Consider the following 25830-nt stretch of genomic DNA (forward strand, 5'->3'; position numbering starts at 1 on the left):
CCCAGACCGTGGCTTGTAATAAATTCGCCGGGGCCTCTTTACCTTCATCGCCACCGTTAGTAATACCACTACCGTCTGCGTCCGCGAAGAACCGTATCCCAGCGCAGGTAGGGTGATTTCCTTCTCCGCTCTGATAGATCCGTGTCGTAATCGCGGTGCGGCCATTCACGAAGACCTCGAGCACGCTTGTGTCGAAGAGGGCGTGGATGTGGAGAAGTTCTTCTATTTCGGTTTCTCTTTCTGCCTCCTCTTCAGTGCGGGTGTAAGTGAATAATGTATGTGGAGTGACTTCAGGGCCGTGGTTTATGTTCTTGTTATTGATGTGTGGACGGTCCACGCAGAATGTTTCGGTAATGGGATTCCAAAATATTGTTGTTTTGGAGGTGTGGTCTAACCAAAAATCAAGTCAGTCGGTCAGTCAATCAGACAAAATAGAAAGAGAATGAAGTGGACCAATGATCAAACACTGACTTTCATCATGAAGGATAACCATCCCAACCTGTCCGCATCTCTTCCCAACCGCAATGCTCGCATCAACCTCCCACCTTGTCGTAATTAGCGGGACAAAACTCCCGCTTCCCTTTCCAACCACCTCATCCTCGCCAAGGGTCAAATCCAGTCCCCCGAGCGTAGCCACCCTAGCTCCGCCTCGTAACTTTTGAGCACGTCCATCAACCTCAACACCCAATGTATAGACAGTATAACTTCCTTTCCCATCCGGAATCGCTTCTATGGACGTGATATCATGCAGTTGAGCCGTGGCCCTTGCACGCTTGACGCGATGGATCGTCTGGAGGCTCAGCATTCGCGGCAACGAGACCAACCCGCTCCATCCTTGCTCGTTCCGCGCGTCGTCTGGCAAGTCTTCCTCTGTAATCCAGCCGAAGACGACCTGGCGCTGAGATACGGGGTCGAAGAAGGAGTTTGCGGCGTAAAAGAGGCCGGCGTCGAATATTCCGCTGAAGGAGGGCTGCATTAGGGCTTTTGCTGGTGAGGTCTGGGAGCCGTTTGGCTTGATGCACGTCCAGAGCTGGGAGCGCTGAATGCGGTTATCCTTCGCTGTTGGATAATTGGGTTTCGGGTCTGGGATGCATCCCTCTACACCCATGATGAGAAAGTCGCGCGACGTGCCTTCGTTGTTTGTCAGGGTGACCAGATTCGCTACTTCCCAGTTCAAGCCAAGGTCGCCGGACCAGCGTGACGGCGTAGCATTAAGCCCGACATCTAAGAGGGTGCCTATGTAGTTCCACTGGTATAAAGCACGGCGGTTAATGGCGTATACAAAGACCGTTGGTGTGTGGTTGGCTAGTCCACCTGATATAAAGCCGTATATGACGTCGTCGCCTGCGACTTCCCGCGCTGCTCGTCGGACGTTCTCCGGTGCTGAGAGCCAGTGACATATATAAGGGTCTCTCCAGCCATAGACCTGTAGACCGAGCGGTGGGCGGGAGAGAATAGGGTTTTGGGGGTGTCTTTCCCAAGTGCGTCCTGCGTCACGGGAAAGCGCGATACTTAACGTTTCGCATCCAAAGTTGTATGGAAGGGTATAATGGATTGGGAGGCTATTGACGGAGGTGTAGAAGTAGGTGAGTGTGCCGTCTTGCTGACCCTCAAGGTTTGTTGGCTGGAAGCATCCTGTGAAAATACCATTGTTGTCATAAGGTGCGGACGGGGACAGACACGGTTCCTGGTCTATATCCCAGGAGACTAGATCGCGTGATGTGGCGTGGCCCCAACAGATGTCGCCCCAGTCGTTTGCCTTGGGGTTCCATTGGTATGCAATGTGGTATTTTCCAGTGGAGGAGTCGTAGCCCGGGCCGCAGGGGTCGTTGAGCCAGTTAGTAGGGGCGAGGAGGTGGAATTGCGGTCTCCATCGCGTGAACGCTGATGCAGGCGGTTTGCTTTGTGGTGTAGACATGACGTCGGCGGGCTTCGCGCAAGGTAAGGGTATACTTCACTCCATGTGCGAGAGAAATGTTTGCCGATTAAAGAACAGTCGTCATTGATGCCGATGCGATGGCACCGGAGCCGTACCGGAGAAATCCTGGAGAAACCAGGCACAGCCCGAGAGAGCGGGCCGGGGGATTGTCGGAGAAACCAGGTCTCCTTAGGGCTTGCGTGGACTGATTTTGCGGAGAAATCGGTAGCATGACTTTTACCCCGGCCGGGCCAACCCCGGAAGAACCAGGAAGAATCGATCTGGTTCTGGTGACCATAAAAGGGAGGGATTCGCAGTATGACTTCGTTTGTTGGAGCATGCAACTCATGCCACTGTCATTGAACCACGATGTCTTCGATTGCCGAAAAGGATGTGGCCGAAAAGCCCGCTCAGACCTGGCATGTTGACGCAGTCCAGCCGGTGACTGAGGCAGAGACCACCGTTTCGTCTTCAGATGAAGGCGCCATCAACGTGCTTCTGATCCTCGCGTGCATTGCTTTTGGATCTGCCTCGTTCGTCTTTGGCTTTGACGACAAAATCATCTCACCCTTGGCAGCCTTGAGCGCGTTTGTAAGGCTCCCTACCCGCAGGACTACCGTTTTGGCATGCATTGACAATCGCAGGTTGAAGACTTTCAAGGCGCTAACCCCGTCGACGGCACCCTTGTCCTCACAGCACGCAACCAAAACCTAATCTTTTCCGTGCCCCTCGTCGGCTCCATCGTCGGTGGCGTAGCGGCGTCCCCCCTGAACAATTTCTTCGGCCGAAAATGGCCCCTTGTGGGCGCATATGTATTCTCCATCGGCGGCGGGTTCTTGCAACTGTTCTCAAAGAATATTGCGCAATTCGTCATCGGCCGGTTTCTCAACGCCATTGCTATCGGTGTCGCCAATGCAACAGCTCCACTATACCTCTCTGAAGTCGTGCCCCCGTCCATGCGAGGCCGCAGTGTCACATCTATCAATATCCTCTCCCTCCTCGCGGGTGTCATATCCACAGTCATCGTCAACGAAACCAAGGATCTAGATGGTCGCCTGCAGTACATGATTCCGCTTGCAATCCAATGCGCCCTCCCCGCCGTAATCCTTGCCGCTACAATCCCCCTCCCCGAAAGCCCGCAGTGGCTCGTCTCGAAGGGCCGCATCCACGAAGCCCATCATAACTTGCGAAAATTGCGCGGGCCCAAAATGACAGATGCCAACGTGGCCGACGAACTCCGCGTCATGCAGCTCTGTGAAGAGAACGAGCGTGCTCTCTCCGAGAACGTCCGGTTTTGGGAGATTTTCAACCGCGAGAACCTGCAGCGCACCCTCACCGCAGGCTCTTTCTACTCCCTTAACCAGATTTCCGGCATCATCCTCTCAACCACATACACAACTGTCTTCCTCACGCAGCTCGGCGTCGGTGATGCATTCACTTTCACTGTCATTGCATCCTGTTGCACACTGGCTGGAACGCTGGTTGCGCCGCTGGTGATTGACCGCGTCGGCCGCCGCCCAACAGCCTTTGTCGGAATGTCCGTCCTCCTTCTCATCGACATCACAGCCGGTGGTCTCGCCTTCAACACGAGCTCAAAATCGTTCGTGCTCGGAATCGCAGCGCTCGGCTTCATCTTCAATTTCTTCTGGGGAGCCGGCTTCTACTCGCTCTCTGCGTTGATGCCGTCTGAGATTGCGACACCTAAGCTTCGCAACCATACCATGGCATACACGATTGCGTGCGCGCAGACAAGCGCCGTGATAACGACCTTTGCGGTGCCGCAGCTGACTTCGGCGGATGCGGCGGGATTGGGCGCGAAAACGTATTTGGTGTTTGCGGGGTGTATGGCCTGCGTTCTTGTTTTTGTGTACTTCTATATGCCTGAGACAAAGGGGAGGACGTTTGCCGAGGTCGATGAGATGTATGATGCGGGCATTCCGATGTGGAAGTGGCGCGATTATAAGACTGCGACAGCGGCGAGGATCGGTGGGAAAGAGGGAGCTTGATATATGCAGGCTGGATTATGGTAGTGTCTTATCACTCGTCACCCCCCAAGCCCAGGGCTGTAAGGTGCGCTTTGTACTGCTCCAAGTAGGGATGATTTCCTCCCCGCAATGTCCGTAGCAGCTTTAGATAGTTGTTGGCGAGGACTCGTATGGTGTCCTCGGGGCATGTGGCTGGATTTTGCGCTGTCACAAGAGCACTGGTCGCGATGTTGTATAGTTTTTCAATCTGAATTGTCGTTAGTATTGTGTAGGGGAAAAGAAGCGGATGGCTCACAATTCCCGTTCCATGAGCCTCAATCGCACTGATTCGCAGCACTCGGCATAGTCTCAACGCGCACTTCGCATTCTCAATGGCGTAGCCGAAGCCGAGCTGCCGGCATTCTGGTCCGGGTTCAATTTGTAGTAATCCATGAGTGAAGCACAAATTCCACAACCGGTCTTGCACCCATTTTTGCGTGAGGAGGATATCCGCGCATTGTGTTTCGGACAAGAAGTCGCGCAGGGCTCTTGATTCGCTTAGTTCTCTTGATCCGTTTTGCCCACTGTTCTGTTTGTCCTTCTCATAGTCCCGATCCGAATCTGAAAAATCGAAATGATCACTCTTCCTGCCGCTGTACCGAGTCACATCGCTGACTCTAGCCAGGTTACGGTATATACTCAGCGCCTTGGCCTCGGTGAGGACCTGGCACCTCCCGTTGCCTGATGAAACATCGCATCGCGCATTCCAGCAAATGAGAATATCTTCGTCAATGGCGTCGAATAGCTCCATTAGCAGCGACAAACCCATCATTCCCGCGGCGTCCTTTTCCGTGTGTACGATTATCCCCGATACAACGCGCTGGGTTGCGTTTCGGAGTTCGTCCGCCGCGCGGATGATGTCTGATGGGCGTCCGGTGAAGCTTATAGGGTGTTGGCGCTGGAGGGCGTATGCTCTACATTGAACCATGTTAGTAATTCTTGTGATATGGTGATGGTCTGGTGGGATTAGGCCAGTATACCTTTCTGTCACAGATAGAACTAGATACGTCCGTAACCACTGCCCCTTCTCCTCTGTTGAGCACTCTGCATACGTGACTGGATTATTCAGACCCAGTGTCGAGGCTAGATCGATCGCCTCTCGGAGCCGGAGTCTCGCTGCATTGTGCTGGTTACTCCCAAATAGGTACCCGAACAAGAAGAAACTGGTCAGAACAGCTTCTATCGAAGGGTGCTCGCCGAAGTCAGAAGACGTGCGCATCCTGGTTGCCTCGTTGACTAGGACTTTTGCTTGGTCGGACCGCGAGGAAGATGTCGGCCGTTCACTGATGTCTATTGGCTGGGTCAATGAGAAGGCGCAGAGAGCCAAAATCATGGCGCCACATTGGGGATTGCGGCGATGTTCTTGTTGGACAATCTGTGTGAAGAGCAAGGATCTGTTTAGTACTGGGAGGGTGGGGTGAAGACGGTCGAAATAGACATCTATCCAAGGGATAAGGCTTGTTTCGTGGATGTAGGATGGCCAGAACTCAGAAGGTACGCTGAGCATGTTGTCGCTTTGAATGCTGGGGTCAATACTCCCCGGTAGAAAGGGAATTTGGTTGCTGACTTCGATATTGATACTGTCATCAATAATGGGTGGCAGCGTCTCTTTGACGAGGATATTGCTCCCCTGGAAACCGAACAGTGGGCAAGCCTGGGAGTTGAAAGTGTCTGGAAGCCAGTACTCCATATCAGGTCCGCCCCATGAGGCTCCTTGTGTATCGCTCATAAGACCGGTATACCCATGGTTAGGTGGATTCTCGGTACGGTTGCCATTGCTGAGCCCGGCTATCGTCGGGGGCGCCTCAAGGTTAGGCAGAGCAGGAACATCATCGGCACTACCTCCACCTGGATGCAGCGCTCTGAAGTGCTCCTGTTGCTCTCTGATCTGCTTGATTCTGCTACGTAGCGTCAGGTATGTTCCCAGCGCAGAGCAGACATAGACTTACCGAGCAGGTGGTCCTCGTTTTTTCTGCGGTTGGAGGAAGGTGCATTCGAACCCAAGGGAAATGCACAGCTCACATGGACGCGACAGGCTACACTGCACACAGACTCAGCAGCTTTCCCAACATCCAAGCCTACAGGTTCAAGCTCACCCTTGTCTTGCGCACCCTGCAAGAATCGCAGGCTCTGGTGGCGCATTTCGGTCCGGGCTGTGAGCTGCCACTGCGGCCTCGGCGGGACGAAGGGGGCATGTCGACCGAGTGGCAGAGTACTGAACAAATGCAATGCCGTCGGTCAAGATACCTGTATTTTGTTCTGGATCATGACATGCTGGGGCAGGAGAGGCGAAGGGAAAGTCCGGAGTAAATCCGGGGCGCGATCGCTTGGCGTTTGAGATTCAGTCCGACTGTGCGACTCGTGCAGCTCCCGGCCACAACCCTCCTGTTTTCTCGCAAGACTGGAGGATAAGTTGCACTGTTAATTGCTCTGAAGGTTTTCATTGTGGTATAGTTATGCCTCGACTTGTGGATCCAACACTATACAGATTGTTATTTGGATTAATGTAAATATCTTAAATATTTGAGTTTTCACCACACAAGGACCCCGATGGTGTAGTTGGTTTATCACGTCTGACTGGAATAGTATTACCGGTATTGTAATCAGAAGGTCGCTGGCCGTTACTCGCCCATAAAACTACCACTGGGTAGAATGAGCTGAATTCCCCTCAACCAGTATCAACTGGTGACTAGTTGATTAGCAACGACGATCATCTATTACGGTTGCTAGTGATGACCTAGCTACACCACACAACCTAGGAATATATAGTTCGGCCAGCGAAATTACCATTATCTATTGTTCAACAGCTGCAACACCGCCATGAGCCTCGAAACATTACTTTATTAATCTTCAAGGTAGCTCACTATATACCAGTCACGGGCGCCACGCAGCCATAACTGACCTGGCATAAAATTGGTCAAGCTGCCGGTCATGGTAGAATAATGCCTTGGCCGCGGTCAATGCGGCTCCTCACCCGGGCAACAACGTCTGATGTTATCCATGAAATAAGCAAAAGGCTACAGACTGCTTTCATTGTGGCCGATACATGCTGCCTACAGCTCAACACCTGAAGGGAAGAGGGGAGGGAATCCTGGAAGACACCCGTCATATGCAAGAAGAAGCCGAGTCGGAGATGTCTTCCCACAGCGCCAATGGAAGTCAAGCCTGAGCATGTGTGAAGTATTGCTTTTCTTGATTATGTGTTAGGTTGTTATTGCCAGAAAGACTTTAACCATATCATATAGCCCAGGAGACAAGTCCAGTCGGTGGTCCATAAAAGTCCTTCAACTCCTCCTCCTCTTCATCATCCTCGAGATTTCGATCTGTATTCTCAGCATCTGATTCCTCCCCAACCGTCCTCGCCTTCGACAGCTTACTGCGCCCAAGCGAGCCTGAAATAGGCGTGCCTTTTCTATTACTATCGATTTCCGATTCATGGTCTTCAATGGGTTGCTCGCGGGGTAGTTGGTAAGCGAGGAATCCATCGGGAGCTCGCTCGGCGCGGTCCATGATTTCGTTCATGTACTTACGTACTTCCTCCTGTGGCTTCACGACGCGAGCTAGTGGTTCGAGGTTCTTTGGGTTTGAGCTGTAGATGCGGAAGGTGATGGGCTGGTAGTATTCTTTCAGGTTTGATGGCCTCTTGTCATCACCTGTTTTACTGTCTGAAGCGGGTTTGGCAGGGTCAGTGGGCTGTGGAGTCTTCTGGTCGCCCTGGACGTCTTGTTTCGAGTCTGTAGCCGAGTCTTTAGCTTCCGCGGATTGCGGGTTGCCACTGTTTTTGGCCACTAAGTCACCCTCCTTGGCCTTGTCTTTCTCCTTGTTCTTGTCCGCTTTCTTCGATTTCGGCGCTGACTTCCCCTTCGCTCGAGATGGAGCGGCGTCTGTGGCCGTCTCGATGGGAAATGGGGTGTTGGGGTCGACCTTCCGGACAAGCAAGAAAGAAGCAAGGACAATGGTACCGCCAGAAAGCCATTCCAGAATCGTATTTTCGGGAAATAAGTACCGATCTCCCGATCCCGCGTGGCCCGACGTGCTGCTGCCGTACGGCGTCAGAGGGGAAGTGAATTCGAATACCACTGATTTGTAATTCAATCTTGGGGGAGCTGGCGGTTTCTGAGGTGTTGCACGGTAATACGGAGCCGGAGAACCATACTGCGGCGGTCGAGACTGGATTGGCTGACCCTGGAAAGGTGGCTGCTGATACTGGTGCTGTGGGCCTGGTCGATGGCCCATTGCCGGTTGTTGTTGGGGCAGAGGAGGCGCTGGCTGCGCGGCAGGGCTCTGCTGCGAGCCCGGACCGACGCTCGGGCTCGAGACACGGGGTGCTGGCGCTGGAGCGGCCATGCCTGCATTGGGCTCTTGTTTAACATGGGAATCTGCAGATGTGGGCTGTGACGCAGGTACTTGGCGGTTCTGCGAGAGTGCTGCCTGATTCTGGGGCGCACCAGTAGAGTGTGGAGACTTTGGTATTTGTACTTCAACACGAGGCCGTGACTGAGATGATTGCTGCGACGGGGTCTGCGGTGCAGGGGTTTGCTGTCCCTGCTGTGAAGATTGTTGTTGGGGAGTTGCCGGCGGTGGCTGCGAATGTGTTTGATGAACCACTTGCGCTGGCGGTTGGGGTGGTCGAGGAGATTGTTGTGCTGGTGTGGGAGTTGCTGGCTGCTGCTGTTGTGGTTGTTGTTGCTGTTGACGGCGCTGTTGTTGCTCTCGTGCCCTTATAATGGCATTTAGTTCGTCAATATGAGCTTGAAAAGTGCGCAGTTGTTCTTGAGTCGCATTTGTCGATGCGACCAGCCTCATTAAAGCCTTCAATTCGGGATCCTGTGCTGCCCGCGTGGCAAGCATCTGAATGACAGGGTCCGGGTTCGGCTTCGGTGGTTGAGGCGGAGGGTTCTGGTTGGCGGCAGGACGCTGCTGTGTGGACTGGGGGCCAGGCGGACGATGAGGAGTTTGGTTGCTCGGCGTTCTTGCGGGTTGCGGGGGCGGGCGACCGTGCTGGTAGCCCTGCTGAGACTGCGGGGTGCCATGCGAGGCTTGAGGTGGGTGCGGCCGCTGGTTTGGTGCAGATTGAGGCGTCTGGGGATATGGATGGTATTGCTGGAAGTTATTGGGATGGCTATAGTGAACCATGGGCCGTTGAGTTGGGGTATATTGGACTGGCGGCGGCGCGTTGGGATCTTTGACTGTATACAACATTGCGTCAAAAAGGTGAGGCCCAACCACAATGTTGCACGGTCCGACTTTAGACATCGACTCCTTAGGTGGGTTTTTGCCTTCAAGCTGATCTTTCTTCGTCTTCTTGGGCTTGGTCCAATAACGCTCGAGGATGCCGTCGCTCAGCCATTTCTTCTTCGAACGTTCTAGGGAGGCGAGAAGTACCGCACTGTCACTCGGTTAGCATGTGGCCAGCATTAATACTATGATCGTATCCAACGGATTCATGAGGTATACCTTTCCGCGATCGATTGGTACTCTTTGAGCGAGAGGTCCGCGGGCTGCGCCGAAGGGAGGGTCGGAAGAGGCTCCCCATCCTTGATCTTCGTCGGAAGGGGTGGCTCGACAGATTCGGGGGCCAAATTCGGACTGGGAGCTGGCGAGGAAGCAGTAGCGGGTGTGGAAGTCTTTCTCCTTGTCGCGTGTTGAGATTGTGCTGGCGATGATGCTCGCGTGGTCGCTTCGGAGACCCGTCGCTTCGCCGCAGGTTCGCGACGTTCACGGGCGGAGAGTCGGCGTTTCTCTGCCATGGATGGCAATTCAGGAGGGATGGTCAAGAGTTACGCCGATGCAGAAGCCCCTCGAAGAGATGGAGGGCATATCGCAGAAGAGTAATGGAGGGAGTTGCGGAGTCGGAGATGGCTCAGACAAAAGACAAGAAGATCGCAAGCTTGAAGCCTTAGGCGCTAAGGCATCAACCGGTATCTCCAGCTGCTCTACTTTATCTCCATCTCCATCGTCTTCATCCAGTCTATTATCTTGCATATCGGTCAATTTCTGTCCTGAATCCTATCTTGAAGTATACTTAACGCTTCCAATGACAGCTAATATTCAGTGATTCCGCCGTCCAAACTCGTCCTATCTAATAGTTGCTCAAGTATGTACATGCATTGAATTGGTCTTACATGTCAAGCCGCGGTGGAACGGGTTTTTGTATCAGGATCATATGCTAACACTGTATCAGAAGCCCACCGAGCATGGTCGAACTCAATCCTCTCCTGCGCAAGGCCTACTGGTCGTTAGCAGCCGCCGGCCTTATCTATGTGGGCATCGTCTATTCCCTGACGTACCCAGTTGTCCAAAGATTGTACGATGCTAGCATCCATTGAGCTTCCTATACAGCGCAACATACGCAGCTAACTTATTCCTCCCGTGGCAATTAGCGCACTCTATGCCAACAAGATAAACCCTGCCCTATGGGAGGACGTCAACTTGGTGGAATCGTTCGGGTTCCTAAGTATGTTGCTTACTCCATCCTACAAGCCCAGTAACTGACTTCAATACCAGAGACGCAAGTCCAGCCTTTCAACTTGGCCACGCCTGATAATGAGACCATCTATGGCTGGCATCTCCTTCCTTTGCATATCTGCCGAGAACATGAAGCGGAGCTGGATGTAGAGAAGCCAGCTGGCCCTGCGGATGACTATGCCTCAACCCCAGCATTTGAGCTTCTAGCCAATGACCCAAACGCCAGGGTAGTAGTGAGCTGTAAGTATCTGGATTTGAGATTCAAAATAAGCCGCGATTAACCAAAAATCCCAGTCCACGGCAACGCCGCCCACATTGGATCTGCTCAACGACCAGAGACATACCGCATGCTTCTCGGCCTTTCAACTCCAGAAAACCCCGTCCACGTATTCGCAATCGACTACCGCGGCTTCGGGATATCCACAGGAACACCCACAGAAGAAGGCCTGATCACCGACGGCGTAACGCTGCTGAATTTCCTGACATCATCCCCGCTCAACATCCCGCCCTCCCGCATTGCAATCGTCGGCCAGAGCCTCGGAACAGCTGTCAGCGCCGCAGTAGCAGAGCGCTTCGCATTCGGTTCACCGGACCCAACCGCCATCGAACCAGCCCTCAAAGACCCCGAGCCCTTCGCCGGCATCATCCTCCTGGCCTCTTTCAGCAACCTCCCCAACCTGATTGAGTCGTACAGTCTCAAGGGACTTACACCCCCAATTCTCTCCCCGCTGCGCGGATACCCACGCATCCAGAACTGGGCGCGAAGCCACATTCTAGACAAGTGGGATACGGCTGGACGAGTGGCGCGGCTGACGGGCGCTAACAGCAGCCTGGCTGATGCGAACCCTGCATATGCGGAGAAGGGCCTCGACTTGGCTATCATCCATGCGAAGAATGACGTGGAGATTCCCTGGATCGAGGGAAGGCGTGTTTGGGCGGCTGCGACGGGCCAACTACAGAAACAGAAATATGCTACCGGGTCTTTGACGTATGAGAAGCGGGATGCTGATAATGGGCCGAATGAGGTGCTCATCTGGGAGAATAGGTCTGGGAAGGGTGACGGGGCGGTTAAGAGGGTAAGGTGGGAGCGCGTTGCGTATGGAGGTATGTTGCCCTTATCTAGCCCTTTCTGTGCATTGATATTAACATTTTGTGGCAGGTCATAATCGCGTTGCTACATTCTCTACCGCGGCTCTTGCTGTGCTGAGGGCTTTTGAAGAGTAGCCGTGGTGCCGTCCGGGACTCCGGATACATACCATACATTGTTTTGTTGGATACATCTGCGATTTCAGGATATTTCGAACTAAAGAACCCAAGTAATTATAGGAGTTTACTAAACAAGTGAGAGGAGAATAGGTTCATGAGATTAATATATACAACCTGATAACAGTAACGGAAATGACCCTGCTTTTATCCTAGATTATCGCCGAAAAAAAAAGCCAAAACTGGCACCGATATGATGTTAAAACATGAGACGAAGACAAGACAAGCCCGCAGGGTCGGTCTATATCGCAAGAGTAGATAATACATGATTCCAATATTTGGAAATAAATCCATCAAACGCCTTCATCTGATACCCCTTCCTGCCGAGAGAAAGAGGGAGGTATGTGCATACAAGAGCCGAGAGCAATTCTCAGCTTATTTCTTGTGCCTGTCGGCCTGAGCCTGCAGGTACTTCTTGATGAGCTCTCTCCTGTGATGCATTTGATTAGTGAAGAGGCTCAATATTTATAGGGCGGGGGAAACATACTGCTCATGAGGAGGCGCCTTTTCGTAGTGGCTGAACTCCATGGTGTATTCACCCTTTCCTTGGGTGGCGGCGCGGAGGTTAGAACTGAAGCCGAACATGCCGTTCAGACTGCAGTCAGCGTAGACGGTGAACTCGTCAACACCGACTTCGGAATCGTTGATGGTAGCGCCACGCTTGTTCAGGAGACCAATAACATCACCCTGGAACTCGGCGGGGGCAGTGACAACAGTCTTCATCATGGGCTCGAGGACGGCGGGGTTACCCTCCTGGAAAGCCTTGCGGAAGGCCTGCTGGGTAGCGTTCTTGAAAGCCATTTCGGACGAATCAGTCATGTGGGTAGCACCGTCGTTGATAACCATCTTGGTTCCGAGAACCTTATGACCGATGAGAGGACCTTTCTCACAAGAGAGATGGAATCCCTTTTCACAGGCGAAGACGAACTTCTCAGAAATACTTCCACCAACAATCTGCTCTTCGAAGTTGTTCTCCTCGAGCTTGCCGGTAGGCTCCATCCATCCAACAACACGGGCATAGTCTCCAGGACCACCGGATTGTTTCTTCAGCAGATGGTCAAATTCGACACGCTGGGTGATGGTTTCACGGTAGGCGACCTGAGGAGGTCCAGTCTCACAGTCGACACGGTATTCACGACGCATACGCTCGACGTAGATGTCAAGATGGAGTTCACCCATACCGGAGATGAGGGTTTGCTCACTCTCAGCGTCGAATGACACACGGAACGTAGGGTCTTCTCTCTGGAAACGGGCCATAGCCTTGGAGAAGTTCGCATAATCCTTGCTGTGCTTGGGCTTGATAGACAGCGAAATAACCGGCTCCGGAACGAACATCGAAGACATGGTGTAGCCGAGCTGACCATCAGTGAACGAGTCACCGGAAGCACACTCAACACCGAACACGGCACAGATCTCACCAGCTCCGATCTCAGACACGTCCTCCATTTCGTTGGAATGCATGCGGACAATACGGGGAATTCTGACCTTCTTGTCTGTACGGGCGTTGAAAACGTAAGAACCCTTCCGGAGGGTTCCTTGGTAAACACGAATGTAGGTCAACTGTCCAAAGCTGCTCTCTTCCAGTTTGAAGGCAAGACAGACCAATGGCAACGAGTTGTATGGAACAAGCTTGACTAGGGCTTCGCTGCGCTTCTTATCAAGGGCGGTATTTTGCACCTCAGATGGGTTGGGCAGGTAGTCGATAACACCGTCCAACATCGGCTGCACTGACTTGTTTGCCAGCGCAGAACCCATGAAGACAGGGGTGAACTTCAAGCCAATAGTAGCCCGGCGAATAGCGTCCTTGATTTGCGTCTCTGTGGGCTCCTCCTCGTTCAGGAAAATCTCCGCCATGTCGTCATCAACGTCCGCGAGGGTCTCGATGAGCATCCTCCTCCTCTCCTCTGCGAGTTCCTTCACCTTGTCCGGGATCTCATCCTTGACAACGATGCTCTCACCGCTATCACCCTGGTTGTAAATGGCCTTCATGCGAACCAAATCAACAACACCCTCGAACTCATCTTCAGCTCCGATAGGAACCTGAACCGCGGCGGCGGGAATCTTGAGCTTGGAGTTGATCTGGTCAACAGATTTGAATGGGTTGGCGCCCATACGATCCATCTTGTTCACGAAGGAGATACGGGGGACATTGTAGCGTCTCATTTGTCGGTCGACGGTGATAGTCTGCGATTGGACACCGGACACGGCGCAGAGAATCATGACAGCACCATCGAGAACGCGCAGCGCTCTTTCCACCTCAATGGTGAAGTCAATGTGTCCAGGGGTATCGATCAAGTTCATGTGGTATTTCTGCTCCTTGCCATCCTCGTCCTTTTTGACCCAGTCACAGAATGTAGCGGCCGACTGAATGGTGATACCCTTCTCACGTTCCAGATCCATGGAGTCCATCTTGGCGCCAACGCTGTCACGGCCTCGAACCTCGTGAATTGCCTTGATACGACCCGTGTAGAATAGGACTCGCTCGGTACATGTCGTCTTACCACTGTCGATATGCGCCTACGAAAAGCAATTAGTGCCCGACCCCCTTTTAATGACGGGATGTGGCGGAACGTACAGCAATACCGATGTTGCGGACTCGACCAAGCCTCTCCGCCTCCACGGGATCGAGGTTCTGGATGATCGCCTCCTGCGATAGAGAGTCCGGTGTTTGCGCGGCAGCCTCCAAACTATCGAAGAGAAAAGGAGTCAGCAAACGAACGCAAAAGCGAGGCATCAAGAGCACAGAGGCACGTACACAGCTGCGGCAGTGCCGGATGCATTTCTCATTTGCTGATAACGCCTGGTCAAGACCGACTGGCAACCCGGGGTCCCGGAACGGAGAGCGGCCGTGGACGCGCATCGTGTGCTGAGGAAGGTCTGGGACTGAAGCTTGACAGGAGTCCTGGTCAAACCAGCGACAGCGCGGTAGGGTAACCGCGCAAGAGAAGGACACCTCATGACTGCCAGCTGATCACACCAGGAATTGGCCGAGTTGATGCTTGACTGTCCAGGCTAGATCGTCCCTGCTCCGAAAAAAAATCCAGGAACCGGTCACACGTGACTGGTAGGTAAACACTTGGAGCCCATTCGTCGAACAATATTTAGCAGCCATCGTATGATCTTGACCTCGCTTGAGATTCTGTCAATGTTTTCTAGCATTCCATATTCATCTATGAAATTGCTTCAAGTTATCCAAACCTGTGTGTAGGCTGCTTTTCTATGTATCAAATCAATTACTGTAAATGACAATACCTGACGATCTCCGTCTATCACCGCCTTCATGGCGCCACCCATCCTCTCAGGGCATCTACAGAGTATGAGACTTCCAAAGGCACCTCACATTTCTGGATTCATGATAGTCGGATAGCTTCGTATCCGCGGTAGCTACAGTGATATGATTTAGCGAAATGCGGGCATCGCTGAGATTGTTCGCCGAGGTCCGGCCGTCCAAGCTTAGGAAGCCTACGATTAGCCTGGACCATGTGAGTTTGATATACCGCGTTTGAAGCTGAACACAATGCGCTGATGCAGAATAGTTCATTCAACGGCAACGAGTCATCGCGCTGTGGCGTGAAATTGTCAGGGCATTGATTAGTTAGTGATGCTACACCTCCTTTAAGACCTACTTTAGCTATTGAATACTCATATTAAGAGAAGAAATCCCCAGCTCTCCAACTCGGAGTGAGCTGCGCGATTATGCTCGCGCTGAGTTTGAGCGTCATCGAAATGTTACTGATTTGGTTGGTTTGCACTGGCTCGTACCACTATATCAAGATGCTGACAGTGCACAGCAACATATACGATACTTAATATCGGTAAGAGAAGCTCTGTGCCGTGTTAGCAGAATATACCTACTCACCGGCTACTCAGACCGGCAAGTCCGAATTTGATATGATGAGGCGGTATATTGACGAACAAGCCGCTGCTTGAGGTTATGTCTAAATGCTCAGTCAAGTCCAACTTTCAAAGACAAGGCTGAGCTCCTACTACCACGTTCAGTACCATCCATGAAGTTGAAAACATATGGAATGGCCCCAGCAGCTACAATTGGGCCGTTCAGATATAAGCGAGTGGTAGCTATAGCCACATCATACCGCGAACAAGACTTAAAAGAATAGATTGAGATGAAAACAATCAGAGGCATATGTACATTCCCAAACGCCGTTGATATAGGGGAGCAATCTAGTAATACAGATGGTCGAACAAATGTGCCCTCGCAGCCTACTGTCGTCGCGAAACGAGTTCCCTTACAGCGTCCAAGACTCCAAATGTTTTCTCATCGGAGCGTTCAAGAGAAGAGCGAGCTGCGTCCTGCTCAGCGAGAGCCGGCTTCTTTCTCGCTTCCTTTGCTGCTGCTTCAATAGCAGCATGACGCTCCCTCCATTCCTTATCTTCCCTGTCTCGAATCTCCAGCTCACGCAGCCATGCGTCTCTCTTCTCTTGACCCTTTCGCACCTCGAGCGCCTGCTCAAACTCTCTCCGCTGCGTGCGCTCGGTCCTGTAGTACATCCCTCCAGCAACCACGGCGAAGAGCGTGAGTCCTTGGGCGTAGATACGGGCGCGGAACATGCGGTTCATCTCAACGGAATCGCCAGCCTTCATTGACCGGTAAGCACGCCAGAGCGCATAACTGGTAGCAGCACATCCTAAGAACCGAGAGTGGTCAGACTCGGTTCCTCTGATCACCCCCGAACTTCACTACTCACCAACTGGAACCCATGGCTCCTCCTTGAATCTTCGTCCAAACTTCTGAAGCGGAGTTTCCTCCTCGAATTGGCTGGCAAATGTTCATTAGATTATATCCTCGGCATTGTTTCATGGGTTGGGGTTGTTGGTTGGCGGGGAACGTACTCGTGACCGTCAAATGAAGATGGGAGAGGTTCGCTCATTGTCGCAGTTTGATACAATGACAACGGCAATATCCCGGGTCAGAGCGCAAGCCAACGGTACTGAGTACTCAGAGTTGCGATGCTGGCTCAACGGTGTGGCAGATGTAGTGACGTCGGGAGCGATATCTTCATCCGCGGCAGTTTCCCGTTAATTACATTACCGTGGTGTATCAGTTCGTACAATACCCGCGGATGTAGACAAACAGTCTCGCCGCCAGGTACAAACCTAAGTCCATTCATGGTCATTAGGAAAGAGCCTGTATGTATGTAGAGACGTCTGCGCATCGTCGCAACTCGCTCTCGGAGTCTTAACAAACACCGTGCCTACTCCGAAGCTGAAGAAGAAGTCCCTATTTAGGAAGGTAGGGCTCAGATGGAGGGCTGATGACCCGCGCCGATCGCGGACCTGGAATTTTTCTGACTCCGCCAAAGAAGCAAGGAGCGGGTCACAAGAATCCCCTCCATATCCTCCGCAACTGCCTGAATATCGAATCTCTTGCTTCTCGTCCTTCTCAACCGCTGAGGACATATCGCGAAGCAACCTTCTGAAAATGGCCGAACAAGCGTATTCGAACGGCGCAGCGACACCGAATTCATCGAAACTGAGCAATCTGGCTCTGACAGAGTACTCCGCCATCCCTACACCTACCTCGGAGAAGGACGAATACAAAGGCCCCGACAGTCCGCCGTCGTGGGATATCCCCGCCGCCTTCCTGCTTCCCAACGGCTACCCGGATGTAAAGATCCATCTTTTGCTGCGCGCCCGAGTCACCTCACCGCTAACACAATGGTTATACAATAGTATCTCAAGCTCATCCTGACTTCCCGCGTTTACGAGATAACCACAGAGTCTCCGCTACACCATGCCATCAACCTCAGCAACCGTATGGAGTGCCGAGTGCTCCTCAAGCGGGAGGACATGCTCCCCGTATTCAGCTTCAAGCTCCGCGGAGCATACAACAAGATGGCTCATCTAACCGATGAGCAGCGGTGGAAAGGCGTGATCGCGTGCTCTGCAGGTAAGGGCCTCGAACAGGCGCAGCTATATTGTCAGGCTCTAATGTTTCTATCATACAGGTAATCATGCTCAGGGTGTCGCGTATTCTGCTCGCAAACTAAAAATCCCCGCCACCATCGTCATGCCTTCCGGCACCCCAGCCATCAAGCACTTGAACGTCGCTCGACTCGGTGGTAGCGTTGTCCTTCACGGAAACGATTTCGACGCCGCCAAAGAGGAGGCCCACCGCCGTGAAAAACAACACGGTCTTACCAGCATTCCTCCTTTCGACGACCCGTACGTTATCGCTGGGCAAGGAACTATCGGTATGGAGATTCTGCGCCAGTCAAACTTGGACAAGCTGGAAGCTGTTTTCTGCGCTGTTGGCGGAGGAGGCCTTATCTCCGGCGTCGGCGTCTACATCAAGCGCATTGCACCGCACGTCAAGGTCATTGGCGTGGAGACACACGACGCCAACGCGATGGCTCAGTCACTAGGAGAAGGCTCCCGTGTGCTATTGAACGAAGTTGGTCTCTTCGCAGATGGAGCTGCAGTCAAGAGTGTGGGATCCGAATGCTGGCGCGTGGCCCGTGATGTTATCGACGAGGTTATCTTGGTTTCCACTGATGAGACCTGCGCTGCGATCAAGGATGCATTTGAGGATACACGATCGATAATCGAACCTGCGGGCGCGCTAGCTATTGCAGGCTTGAAGAAATATGTCGCCAAGTACCCTAGCCCTAACACCAGTCGTGAACTGGTTGCCATCACCTCTGGAGCGAATATGGACTTTGACAGGCTGCGGTTTGTTGCGGAACGTGCCGCTTTGGGCGAGAAAAAGGAAGCTCTCCTGAGCGTCAAAATCCCTGAACAGCCAGGCGCTTTCGCAAAACTAATGGAAGTCGTCCTTCCCCACGCCGTCACCGCATTTAACTACCGATATGCCGATGAGAAGTCTGCTGATGTCCTTATGGGCATCTCTCTGTCTGCTTCGACCGGTCAAGATGACTTGGCTAAAATTATCGCGGAACTGAGCAGAAATGGCATGGAATCGAAAGATCTTAGTGATGATGAACTCGTGAAGCGGCACGTGCGGTTTTTGGTTGGCGGACGTAGCGAAGTGAAGGATGAGCGCCTGTTCATGTTTGAGTTCCCTGAACGTCCTGGAGCGCTTGCCAATTTCCTCCGGACGCTTCGTCCAAGCCAGAACATCTCTTTGTTCCATTACCGGAATTACGGCGGCGATGTTGGGAAGGTTCTGGCTGCTATCCAATGCCCGGATTCCGAGAAGGAAGATCTGGAGGCTTTCCTCCGGGATCTTGGGTATCCGTTCACCGAGGAGACCCAATCTGAAACATACCAGACTTTCCTTCGTCGTTAAGATACCTTATAATATATGCGGTTCAGGGTCATACCTTGCACAACTAGAGCGAAATACTTGGCGTTTGGACTGGATCGGGGTGGGATCAGGTAATCCTTTTGCTTTCTTAAGTGTATGTGCATTGATTGTAGTATAATTGTGGTTTGACTATTATTACGTTAACTCTTAGACCTTCAGTTCATGAGCCTTGATTACTATACCAAAACATTCATAGATACATTCCAGCGCTTTCTTCTCGCTTTCTTAATAATATAATTGGATTACTCTTCTTGACTTGATACTATAGTATGGAGCTGTGGACGAGGGGCTGAGGCAACGGTAGCATATTCCACACTTCCGGAAGACTCTGGAGGCTTAGTGAGCTGCAAGATGGATGGAAGCCCCTAGAAAAGAACTTAATTACTACAAGGAAGCACTTTCTTCCTACCTAATAGCCACTGTTTCTCTAGATGTTCAGGTGGGTAAGCTGGGATAACCGGGTAGTTGATCTGCTGCTTGCAGGTGATTTACTTCGATCATTTTGGGGTTGCTTGCGTGTTTATTCCAAGGTATTCTACATATAGATTCTAACTTTACCCTATTCCATTTGCAAAGGAAACCGAGGTAAAGTCACTGTGGCTAAGATATAATGGTCAAGCTCCTCGGGCCCATCGTCCTCAACTTCCATGTCATCCAAGCAAAACCCCCACGCATCCGCGACGCGCTCATCAGGCTTATACCCTACAGTCGACTCAAATGTTAAGGTGGGTTTCTCACTAGATCCCCTGCCGGTGGTAAACCGGAACTGGGCCGGCCGTCCGCACTCAAGGGCGAATGTCATTGTTTTCAACGACGGCATGCGCTGCGCCGCGAAGCCGAGCGAGATGAAAAGTCGATGGAATTGCTCAACGTCCATGATATTCCTGTGGACACTCCATCCATAGCGCAGCCACGGCGTGTCGAAGTTTTCAATGCCGGAGCTATTCGGATCGGGATTCTCTTCGTCGTCCGAGAGCCAGTCTGAACGATCATAATCGAGCAGCCATTTACCTATGGGGCTTGCTATTAGCACCAGGTCCCGACCGCCTGAGCTGAGCCGAGGGGCCGAAAGTGACACTTACCAGAGGGAAGATAGAGAGGGACTGAGCCTAATGTGACGGTCTCTAGGTAAGGCCAGTGGAGAGACAATGCGTCGGTGGTCGGGGCGCCAGCGTCGTCTAATGGAAAAAGAAAATCCAACTCCACAGTAACTTCTGATAAATCGAGCTCTTTCAGATTCAAGGACATATTGCGTAAACTTGATGAAAGCGCATCGATCTTGTTGTCAGGGAGCAGATTCAGAGCTGGCAGAACATCTGCCCAATGCTCTTCGGTGTTTCCTATGCACTGGAATACTCTTAAAGTTGGTGGCATCTTTGTGAGGGCGGATGCCATCGCTAAGATCGGTTAGCTGAACTGGCAGATTGCGTAGAAGAGGTAAAGCTATGCAATCTACAATACCTTGTCGACGTTCCCGCATATAGCTAAGGTGATCTGGTCGCACCCACTCCTGATCGTATAATTGCAGCCGCTCCAAAGCAACACAACGTTCCGCGATTTGTAAAGCAGAGGCAGCCCATATCCCCTGAGAGGTATCCGTGTGATGTTCCGCGATTTGCAATGCAGCCCTAGAGGCATTCCATACCCCCTGATAGGTACCCATGTGATCGAACAGTAGCTGGTCAATACAGACAACTTTGGGAAGAGAAGGTTCATCATCCGGGAAACGCGCGGTGTATGGGTGGACAACCCACTGTTCTCCATCAAAGACAGTTTGCCACTTTTCAAGGCCAGCATGTTCTTTTGTTCCCGGCTCCAGCGTTTTTTGCCGTCCGCGCACCTCGATAACCAAAGCGATCTTGGCGCTTGCTTCCCAGCAGCTCAAAGTGTTGAGTAGTGAGATAACCGCTGTACTGAATGCCCGGTTGTTCGCCTCTCTGACCGGGTTCTGTTCACGGTATTCCTGGTTTTCGAGCTTCATGGCGTTGTAGGGTTCCAGCTTATGGGGAACAACGATTGTGTAATGCAGATGGCGAAGGAAGGAGCGCCGATACTGCCTTGATTCAGCCATGACGGTTTGGAAATGTGACAAGGATATAACGCCATTGTTTGTTTGCAAGTCTTGGCTTTCGACGCTGACTTTGGTATAAATCAGTCGCTCGAACACGGACTGCCATTGGCGGCAGACTCGTGCGCACCTGGCGAGTGAGGGGGTGTCATGCTCGAGATACGAGACAATCTGCGTCAATAGCTCCACTGGGAGCTGGGGTGTCATGGGCTGTGAGAGAAAATCAGTTCTCAAGCAAAGGTAAGTTCGCCAACCGCCATTAAGTAGTGGGAGGCCAGGGGCATCATGACGCTAAGCTCAACTTGGTATGGTCGTGAAGCCCCCGGCCCACTCCAAAGTATATTCTGATGGCCAATGATATCGCTTCTTTGCTACTTCGAGGCCTCGACCAAAGCGAAGGCAAAAAACAGCCCGGGCGTAATTGATAATCTATCCTACTATATGTGAAAATGTACAGTGGTGGTACTAGCAGGATGGGGACAATTTCAGGTCCCGCTAACTAAAAGGATTAATATGCACAGAGCACTCTGTTCTACGCTTAACCTATGAAGCAATGGTGGTAATCCTCTCATGCTATATACTATACTCTAGTCTCGAGACGCAGGGTTTATCTTGCCAGCCGCTCAGTGAGAAAGCGGTTCAAGTTAATCAAAAGTTGCCTTGATGCAGTATGCGTAGTCCGGCCAGAACCCACTACAGTCCCCGTTCAAAGCAGGATGCAACTCATACAGTGTGTTCAGTGAATTGCCGTACTTCGCGGCAATGTCGACACAGTATATCCCTTCTGGAATTAGAGCTCTGTAGCAGGTATTGTGAGCATGGAGCGAGAGGTTGGATGACTTACCGTCTTCCTGCATTGCGTATTATTGACTGCAGCAAGGAATCCCACTCTGAGTAGGACCAGATGGTGAGACTGTATCAGTGCCGCATGTGCAGGTGCAGGTCGGTGTTGGTGGAGGTGATAATGCAGTGGATGTTTCCGAGGGCAGTGGAGCAGGGTAGAAAGTGTCATCGTAGCCATCACCGGAAATACAATATGAGGTATCCAGCCACAGATTCGAGCAGTCACTTTTGACACTGGGCTGCAGAGAAGAGGGATTTTCAGCACAGTTTTGGAAAATATTTTAACGCGGGCAAGCTTACGTTCCATGCGTAGAAAGCCTCGAGCGCAATGTCGGCCATCTCAAGGACGCTATCACAAGTGTCACCTGGGATATATGGATTAGCCTGGACCAAGGACAGAATAGGTACGCTATGCAAAAGTCACTCACCTTCTTCGGTTGTATACCAATAATAGCAATCGTAAGTTGAGTTAGGCGCTGCGGTCACGGGAAGGTCCAGATATACCGGTTCCAGATCGCTTTCTTCGATGAACGCTTCCCCAAGTAATGTACAGTAACGGGTGTTGTTGGCTAATGTACAGTTCCACCAAACCACAGACGGGTTCCATTCCGCGAAATGGATATCGGACACATGGGTGGTCAGCCAGTCGCAGGGAACCTCTCCATACGTATTATCCGCGTATTCTTTGCAATCCTTCCTCGTGCCTTTAGCTAGAGGCATTGTACTGGGCGTGGGCAGAGAAGTCCAGGGTGTCAAAGTCGCCATAGGCAGATCACTCCATGCGGTGGCCTTTTCAGGCATCTTTGGCGTCCAACGGGAGGTTGTTGGGCCACCAGTCGCTGTCGCATATCCGGGATACGTCGCGATGTTCCCCACGGGACGTACACCTTGCGAACTAAATGTGAGTCATGTCGCGATATTCCAAAAATTGGTGCATCTTACAGTAATTATAGCCGCGCCAAAGATTGGTGCATTTATTATCGAGCCCAGGATTTAAGAATAAGAAATCATCCAGCATGATCCCATTTGACATTGCGATGACTTGGCAGTAGTCGCCCTCTATGGTTCGGCGTCAGATAGCGTCCACAGATCAATACTTTGAACACTGGGGCACGATACCTTTCACTTGATAATACTTGCCACACTCTGTATGGACGTCAGGTGCTAAGCTGGTGGGCACAGGCGCGGCTGTTGTAGCGGTCCCTCCGGCTCCGTTTGTCGCATAGGGATTCTTGGTAGAAGTTGCATTTCCAGGATAACTAACGCAGGCCATATGACCAACCAAGAGATCCATATTGCTGCATCTCGAGTTCAGCACCTGGTTCCAAGTCCGAAATTGAGTGATTGTGATGGAATATTTGCTCGCAAGGCCTTGGCAGGTATCGTCTTTTGTGACATTGTGCGTCTGGCAGCTTCCGATAACACACAGGGAGCCCTCAGTGGGGAAATTTGCACACCCGCTCTGTAATTTATTGTCGATAAGAAGGCGATATGTACTGACGTTGTTTGCGGCTGCAAAGCTATCGCAGGTATCCCCCTGTTGGATGGCCACTTGACGACCCTCACATGGTTTTGCTGTTGCAGTAGGTGCCACGGCACTGGTCAAGTAGTTAGCGGACAAGGGTGCTGTGGAAGCGAGAAAGGAAAGTATGCTGCTCAGGTGGCTCAGCTTACCTGGAGATCACAACGCTAGAAGGGTTAGGGGTCGGAATAGTGGTGACTTCGCAGCTTGAAGTGCGACTCGTGTATTGCTCCATCAAATCGTCAGCATAGAAGTATCCATTATTGAGCTTTTCCCGCAATGTCCGGAGTCTGCATTCATCACATTTATCAAGTCCTTCAGGATTTTGGAGCTTCAGAATGCAGTATTCGCCTTCGCCATCGACTAGGCAGCGCTGATTGTAGTTGGTGAGGTAGTAATCCGGCAGGACAATGGGCTTATACAAGCCCGAGCTGCCCTTGATGGTGGCGTTTTTGGCGCTGTCGTATTCATCATTTGCACAGGCGGCCTCAACGGCTTCCCGGTAGGACTTCAGGGAAGCTTTGCACTGTTCCGTACACATCTGACCCAAGACTTCGGCTGTAAAGTTACCATTCCGAGTGTACATAGTGTTACCAGTTTCGAGGAGCTTGCAGTCAACATCCGCTGTCAGGGCGCGGTTACATTCTGAAGAAAATGGCAACGGATTTGCAGGGTCGAAAAGATGAAGTTGAGCGTGTGCCGTTGACAGCGTCAGAATCAGCAAGGCCAACGTTGACAGCAAGCCGGGTTTCCTCGCTATACCGTCCTGCAGTAAGGCCATGGTCCTTGAGCTTCACCCTCACCGAAATAGTCAAGATGGCGCCTAATCTTCCGGGTCAGAATCGTCGCTTGATGCTCATCAGTGATTGGGGAAATACGTACTCGTGTGCGGCAACGAGCTACTAGGTACGTCAAAGATGCTTGTCAGAGATTATTTACCAGAGGATGTGTGGACCGTAATACTGTGTTGCCTCTATCTAGGATAGTGTAGGAATCTCCCACACTGAGCCGGCAGTTTGTAGAGACTGCCCACTGTAACCGATCTCCTGCCTTTTTGCTTCTAGCCTCTAGGACTCCATCCATGGCGCTCGTCACAAAAGGCAATAGTTCATATTTTCCACTCCAGCTTCTCAGGTCTCCGACTGGGGCAACACCCAAACAAATACTTGTAGAACATACTATGCAAAATGACGATTTGAAAGACAGTTTTTCTTATTTTACCAGCGTAGTAGAAAGGGAAGACTGATACCGAAATCGCTACGGAGGCACTGATTTCCATACAAGGACATCTTACTACTCCTTGTCAGAAAATAAGAGTAGATTTCCCAAAGGAATCATAAGCTGATGTGTATCAACTGATCACAGTTATCAAGTCCGAAGAATGCCTTGGTGAAAGAAAGCGTCGGCATACCTAGACCGTACCGCGCGGAATCTCGGCAAAACAGAAACACCGGCACATTTTCCGCCGAGCCCTCAGACAACCCCCAAGGTCGAGTGGATGCGACAACAAGATCCAGATCCAACAACGTCCTAACTACACGAGGTTTCGCCCGGTCCCTCCTCGAAAATACTGCTCGCAAGGAACCCTCTAGAATGGTGTCCCTCCGCTCCCTCCTCGGTCCATCGACCGCCGCCCTCCGCCAATTTCTTCCCCGACACAACAGCACCCTCCGCGCCCTGTCCCGGCCATTCTCGCAATTATCGCAACTCACAATTAACAATGGTCTGAGTTTTCTGCGGTCGAAATCCGTTATGCCCGGCGTTGGTGCTTCTGCTGTTAGGCAGGTGGAGCAGGTGAGGGGGATGAAGACGAGGTCGTCCGTGAAGCGGTTGTGTGAGGGGTGCAAGGTATGCATATTGTCCTGGGTATTTCTTGGTCTGCGGACCAGGATGTGGTGTCAGCGGGTTGTTTTGGAGGGCATTAGGCTAATGGGTGCGTTTGGGAATATAGCCTGTGCGGAGAAAGAACCGGGTTTACATTATCTGGTAAGTTCGGTTAATCTGGAACCTGGGATCTGGAAGTTGGAGTCTGGTTTATCAGTGGTGTGATGCTAATCTGGGAATTCGTGTAGCTCGAAGAACCCGAAACACAAGCAGCGTCAAGGGAAATAGGTGCAGGTGGTGATGGAAGAGAACGGAAGGAAGATACCCACCGATTCGACCATGAGATGAGGGCTTCGCTCGGGATCCCTTGCGAGAGCGAGGATTCTACTATCACAATGAAGCCACCGGGTTACCATCTCAGGCTCCCGAGTTAAGGAGTCGGACATATTCTCGACATTCGTCTGGACATTTTTCTACGGTTCAATGGGACATGACCAACTGGTTGGTTGCGGCGCATATGTTCTGTGTTGTATTATTTGCATGTAAATTAGATCTGGGCAATATCATTTACTCTTTACTTTTTGATTCTGGTTCCTCGGTTCGTCAAGGCTGGTC

General features: G+C 51.9%; 11 protein-coding genes across 11 annotated transcripts; 4 read left to right on the plus strand and 7 right to left on the minus strand.

The window, feature by feature from the left end:
- Positions 1-418: 418 nt before the first annotated feature.
- On the minus strand, positions 419-1918 carry DSM5745_01203 (glycoside hydrolase family 32 protein; the record flags this gene model as incomplete). Its single annotated transcript, XM_026743219.1, has 1 exon — positions 419-1918. The coding sequence occupies one exon, from the start codon at positions 1916-1918 to the stop codon at positions 419-421; it is 1500 nt and encodes a 499-aa protein (XP_026609064.1).
- A 369-nt stretch (positions 1919-2287) lies between these two features.
- Positions 2288-3924, plus strand: DSM5745_01204 (uncharacterized protein; the record flags this gene model as incomplete). The annotated part of the gene is made up of 2 exons (XM_026743220.1): positions 2288-2509; positions 2563-3924. 2 exons carry the CDS (start codon positions 2288-2290, stop codon positions 3922-3924), a joined length of 1584 nt encoding a protein of 527 aa, XP_026609065.1.
- A 327-nt stretch (positions 3925-4251) lies between these two features.
- On the minus strand, positions 4252-6084 carry DSM5745_01205 (CeGAL family transcription factor; the record flags this gene model as incomplete). The annotated part of the gene is made up of 5 exons (XM_026743221.1): positions 4252-4305; positions 4370-4856; positions 4923-5840; positions 5892-5914; positions 5965-6084. The coding sequence occupies 5 exons, from the start codon at positions 6082-6084 to the stop codon at positions 4252-4254; spliced, it is 1602 nt and encodes a 533-aa protein (XP_026609066.1).
- A 1095-nt stretch (positions 6085-7179) lies between these two features.
- Positions 7180-9692, minus strand: DSM5745_01206 (uncharacterized protein; the record flags this gene model as incomplete). The annotated part of the gene is made up of 2 exons (XM_026743222.1): positions 7180-9331; positions 9400-9692. The coding sequence occupies 2 exons, from the start codon at positions 9690-9692 to the stop codon at positions 7180-7182; spliced, it is 2445 nt and encodes an 814-aa protein (XP_026609067.1).
- Positions 9693-10139: 447 nt separating this feature from the next.
- On the plus strand, positions 10140-11634 carry DSM5745_01207 (alpha/beta hydrolase; the record flags this gene model as incomplete). The annotated part of the gene is made up of 5 exons (XM_026743223.1): positions 10140-10249; positions 10326-10399; positions 10450-10650; positions 10705-11514; positions 11570-11634. 5 exons carry the CDS (start codon positions 10140-10142, stop codon positions 11632-11634), a joined length of 1260 nt encoding a protein of 419 aa, XP_026609068.1.
- Positions 11635-12048: 414 nt separating this feature from the next.
- DSM5745_01208 (elongation factor G) lies at positions 12049-14631 on the minus strand (the record flags this gene model as incomplete). Its single annotated transcript, XM_026743224.1, has 4 exons — positions 12049-12103; positions 12161-14190; positions 14249-14360; positions 14429-14631. 4 exons carry the CDS (start codon positions 14629-14631, stop codon positions 12049-12051), a joined length of 2400 nt encoding a protein of 799 aa, XP_026609069.1.
- Positions 14632-15894: 1263 nt separating this feature from the next.
- rcf1 (respiratory supercomplex assembly factor RCF1) lies at positions 15895-16562 on the minus strand (the record flags this gene model as incomplete). Its single annotated transcript, XM_026743225.1, has 3 exons — positions 15895-16319; positions 16380-16450; positions 16525-16562. 3 exons carry the CDS (start codon positions 16560-16562, stop codon positions 15895-15897), a joined length of 534 nt encoding a protein of 177 aa, XP_026609070.1.
- Positions 16563-17113: 551 nt separating this feature from the next.
- On the plus strand, positions 17114-18940 carry DSM5745_01210 (threonine dehydratase, biosynthetic; the record flags this gene model as incomplete). The annotated part of the gene is made up of 3 exons (XM_026743226.1): positions 17114-17299; positions 17365-17581; positions 17640-18940. 3 exons carry the CDS (start codon positions 17114-17116, stop codon positions 18938-18940), a joined length of 1704 nt encoding a protein of 567 aa, XP_026609071.1.
- Positions 18941-19517: 577 nt separating this feature from the next.
- DSM5745_01211 (uncharacterized protein) lies at positions 19518-21029 on the minus strand (the record flags this gene model as incomplete). The annotated part of the gene is made up of 3 exons (XM_026743227.1): positions 19518-19969; positions 20041-20355; positions 20420-21029. The coding sequence occupies 3 exons, from the start codon at positions 21027-21029 to the stop codon at positions 19518-19520; spliced, it is 1377 nt and encodes a 458-aa protein (XP_026609072.1).
- A 641-nt stretch (positions 21030-21670) lies between these two features.
- Positions 21671-23977, minus strand: DSM5745_01212 (LysM peptidoglycan-binding domain-containing protein; the record flags this gene model as incomplete). Its single annotated transcript, XM_026743228.1, has 7 exons — positions 21671-21824; positions 21871-21877; positions 21928-22108; positions 22170-22234; positions 22298-22764; positions 23006-23467; positions 23544-23977. 7 exons carry the CDS (start codon positions 23975-23977, stop codon positions 21671-21673), a joined length of 1770 nt encoding a protein of 589 aa, XP_026609073.1.
- A 1007-nt stretch (positions 23978-24984) lies between these two features.
- DSM5745_01213 (uncharacterized protein) lies at positions 24985-25649 on the plus strand (the record flags this gene model as incomplete). Its single annotated transcript, XM_026743229.1, has 3 exons — positions 24985-25239; positions 25294-25377; positions 25464-25649. 3 exons carry the CDS (start codon positions 24985-24987, stop codon positions 25647-25649), a joined length of 525 nt encoding a protein of 174 aa, XP_026609074.1.
- Between the last annotated feature and the right edge of the window lie 181 nt (positions 25650-25830).

The sequence above is a fragment of the Aspergillus mulundensis genome (genome assembly GCF_003369625.1).
Source record: "Aspergillus mulundensis strain DSM 5745 chromosome Unknown scaffold_0, whole genome shotgun sequence".
In the NCBI taxonomy this organism is placed as follows: Eukaryota; Fungi; Ascomycota; class Eurotiomycetes; order Eurotiales; family Aspergillaceae; genus Aspergillus; species Aspergillus mulundensis.